The sequence below is a fragment of the Penicillium diatomitis genome (genome assembly GCF_028827545.1).
Source record: "Penicillium diatomitis strain IBT 30728 chromosome Unknown utg000003l_segment0_segment0, whole genome shotgun sequence".
NCBI classification, from domain to species: domain Eukaryota; kingdom Fungi; phylum Ascomycota; class Eurotiomycetes; order Eurotiales; family Aspergillaceae; genus Penicillium; species Penicillium diatomitis.
This window is the reverse complement of record NW_026623175.1, coordinates 2709515-2713198: the sequence shown is the minus strand read 5'-3', so window position 1 is coordinate 2713198 and position 3684 is coordinate 2709515. Positions and strand designations below refer to the sequence as shown.

Genomic DNA, 3684 nt, shown 5'->3' with positions numbered 1-3684 from the left:
CTAAACACCAACCTTCTCCGCATCATGAATCTTCACACCAAACTTCCACACCTGATCCACCGTCAACGTCCGCCCCGAGTCCGGATCATCCGTTTCCCCCAGCACCACCAGATCCGCATCCGCCCCGGCATCCAAACACCCCTTGACCTTGTCCAGCCCCAACAATCGCGCCGGCACCGCCGTCGCGGCATTAATCGCGTCGGCGGTGCTGGCGCCCGACCAGCGGCGGAAATTGTTCACACACTCGATGAGCGTGGCGGACGATCCGGCAATCTTGTCCGATCCTTCCAGGGTCAAGCGCGCACCTGTCTTGACGATGCGTTCGCCGTTGGTCCATTCGTACACGCCGTCGGGTAAGCCGCACAGACGCATCGCGTCGGTGACGAGGACCAGCCCGTTTGGGTGGGCATTGTAGGCGATCTTGATGGAGGTCGGATGCAGGTGGATCCCGTCTGCGATGACACCGTAAAAGGGCCGGCGGTGCTCGCTTCGGCCCAACAGACCGAAGACACCTGGGTTACGGTGGTAGAAGGGTCTCATGGCGTTGAAGAGATGGGTGATCATGCGAGCGCCCTGGTTGGTAGCCGTGACGGCTTGTTCGTAGGTGGCATCTGAGTGGCCGATGGAGTAGATGATGCCCGATTTGACAATCTCGGGGATCTGCGACATCATCTCGCCAACCTCGGGGGCGGCGGTGATCATGGTGATCGGGGAGCGGGTGGTGTGTGGCGGGGTGCTTGGGGGCGGGGCGAGATTGTCGGCGCCGTAGCAGTGGAGGAGATCGTTGTATGTCTCGGCGGCGCGGAGCACTTCTGTCTTGTGGATGCCGTTTCGACCGGGGCTAATGAAGGGTCCTTCAACGTGGGCACCTAGGGATTCGGCGCCGTCCTCGGGGCGATGTGTTGAGGCTGTAGGGCCGAGAGAGGGGAGGACCTAGGAAAGTGGAATTTGAGTAACGTTGGCATTATTACTTGAGTTTGAATCATGGGATTTTTGTTTTCCTTTGGGAGGCGATGGTTTCGCTTACCTTCCAGTATACCTCAGGAGTGGAGCTCACAACCGTAGGCAAGTAAGAGGTCACACCAGTACGAGCGAGACCTTGATTCACCAGACGAAGACCCTCATCATATTGTTCCTTGGTGTCGCAGGGCACCGAAAAGTCAAAGCCTTGAGCGCCGTTCAACTGAGTGTCGATTAGACCAGGCGCGAGAATTCGACCTCCCAAGTCAATGATCTCATCGGGGGACAAGTGTAACTCGTAAAAGGCTTCTTGATCCTTGAGAATCTTGCCGGTCAAGGAATCAATCCAGAGATCTTGCTCCACCAGACTTGACCCGCGTACAAGCCGACAGTTGGTGAATTTGGTGATGCGCGGCATGACGGGGGATGTGGTTTTCCCAGGCATGATTGATGATGGTATTGAGGGTGGAAAGGATTTTCAGTAGAGTTTGGAAGATGATGGGGGGGTCGTGGAGGGAGACCGGGGGCAGTGTGTAGATGTATGAGAGGATGGGCAATCAGAACGGTGACGGGTTGGATAAGGTCAATGTCAGGTATTTCAGAGCAGGACCCGAACAATCATCAAACTGCGAAGAGAGTTGCAGAAAGGCGAGGATCAAAAAATCAAGGAACACTTTGCACTTTCCAACTTTCCTGCAATTACCGGACACGATGTTTTGTTTATGGGGGGTGTGCTTTCAGGTACCTCCCCGGAGTCAGAGTCAGGGCCAGGGCAAAGCGACTGACCAGGTAATATGTTGTCTGTCGCATCCGTAGGTATCGGAGGTGTGGAGAGAGAACGAGAGAGGAAGATGCTTGTAGTACCGCTGGCGAGGATCTGGCTGCATAATGATGTAACCTCCCCAAACGGGTTAAAGTCTTCTTTTTACAGTCCTTGCGGTAGGAGAGGTGACATCGGCATGCCGAGGTGGTAGAAAGTACATCACTGCTTGGCGGCAATGGCTCGGGAAGTCGCAGTCTGCTGGCTGAACTCTGCCATGATCACGTACTATAGCATGCGCATCTTCATCGTCAGAGAGACCAGATACCATTCATCTCGAAAGCCAGGGAGTTCAGATTACTTCGCGACCTCATAGTTGTGTAAATAGACTGCTGTCTCGACGCCTGTTTCCCGCGGTGTCTTCCAGCGCGACATCTAGGTGGGCCTATCGATTGCCGGTCTTATCAGAGAGGAACGACGGGTAGAATTTAGAGTAGCATGCGGCAAAAAAAGAAGCACGCAGGTCAAGTGGGGTCTGTATTTTTGGGGTACTGTCATCATGTCATGACCAAACTGCACGTTACATACCACCCCCGCATGCGGCGGTAGAGTTGCACTGGAGTGACCCCGAATGCGACACTCTCTGCGTGCGGTCACATCGAGGCCCTCTTTTCGCTGGAGTCGGTCTCCCCATCAATTTTGACCCAGCAGGGCCATCCACCAGGCTGGACATCACTTGGCCTTACGTGATGCTATTGCAGTTTGCACTCTTCCAGTGAAAGAAATCCACTCTCCACACGAGAGTGAACCCCCTGTCAGGAGATCATTAGTCACCTTTCGTCTACCTTTCTGCCTTTTCCTCTTGGGTACCCTCGAGACTCCCCCGCCAAGTTTATCCGGGGTCTCCAGACGGACCAGAATGCTGGGAATTGATCTTTTTCCCCCGACCTTTCTCGGCTTCGTCCATCGGCACAACCAAGGAAGCACCGTGTATTATCGTACGGTCCTGACCGAATCTCTTCACTTGGAAGTTCATTATCATCCCATATCCAGTTCCAGTATCCAGTGATCCACCCTTTCCAGAGCTGGACCCCCCCCCCCCGTCTCGTCTATCGATGCGGGGAAACTCGATGCTGCTTATCGCGCCCTTATTCGCCTGCTCCGCCCGTTGTGCCTTTCCCCATAAAATTGGAATACCACCGATACCAGCGTCTCATCGAGCGTTCTCCATAGTTCATGACCCGGTGTCACTTGGTCACTGGGTTACTTGGGGGTGCCAAGGGGCTCCAAGTGACACATCATCCGTTCATCATCATCATTGCACCACCACCATTACAGTACCGTATACAACTGTACACACGACACAACTACACACAACACACAATCAGGGTTAGTTCGGCTCCGGCTATGGCTGGGCGGTTGGCTGCTGCTCCCTAAACTCTTATCTACTAGTGTCCCCATAGTTGACCCCGATCGGAACCCTATTAGCTTTGCACATCCGAGAGAAAAATACTAGTCGCTTTGCGCGCGTGAATAGCCGGGGGAGAGGAAACTCGCCTCTATTTTCGCATAAAACCCCAATCCTTCGCGCTCGGTGATTGTTGTTCATTCCGAAAAACAACTCCTTCACCTCCTGTCTTGGAATCCTGCTATCCTTGGTCCAGCGGGGTCGGACACGTGGAAGACAGCAAGAAAAAAAAGGACACTGCAAAGTGGGAACCACAACAGCAGATCCGGGACTGAAAAAAGGGGACAACAACATTCCGGAACCCCTTCTCGTCGCTGTCGGCTTCGACTGTTTCCTCCATTGCTCGTCAAGTGTGTTTCTCGACACGACAGGGTCCAGACTGAGCAAACGGGAGTTCTGCATCACGGTGTGATTGTTATCGCCGAGGTCTCCGCCTCTTCGTCCCCTTGTCGTCCGTGGTCCCTTTGCATCAACTTGACCACCACATATACATATC

General features: G+C 54.1%; 1 protein-coding gene across 1 annotated transcript; it reads right to left on the bottom strand.

The window, feature by feature from the left end:
• Window positions 1–1405, bottom strand: N7539_003107 (N-acetylglucosamine-6-phosphate deacetylase; the record flags this gene model as incomplete). Its single annotated transcript, XM_056932710.1, has 2 exons — window positions 1–933; window positions 1028–1405. The coding sequence occupies 2 exons, from the start codon at window positions 1403–1405 to the stop codon at window positions 1–3; spliced, it is 1311 nt and encodes a 436-aa protein (XP_056792669.1).
• Between the last annotated feature and the right edge of the window lie 2279 nt (window positions 1406–3684).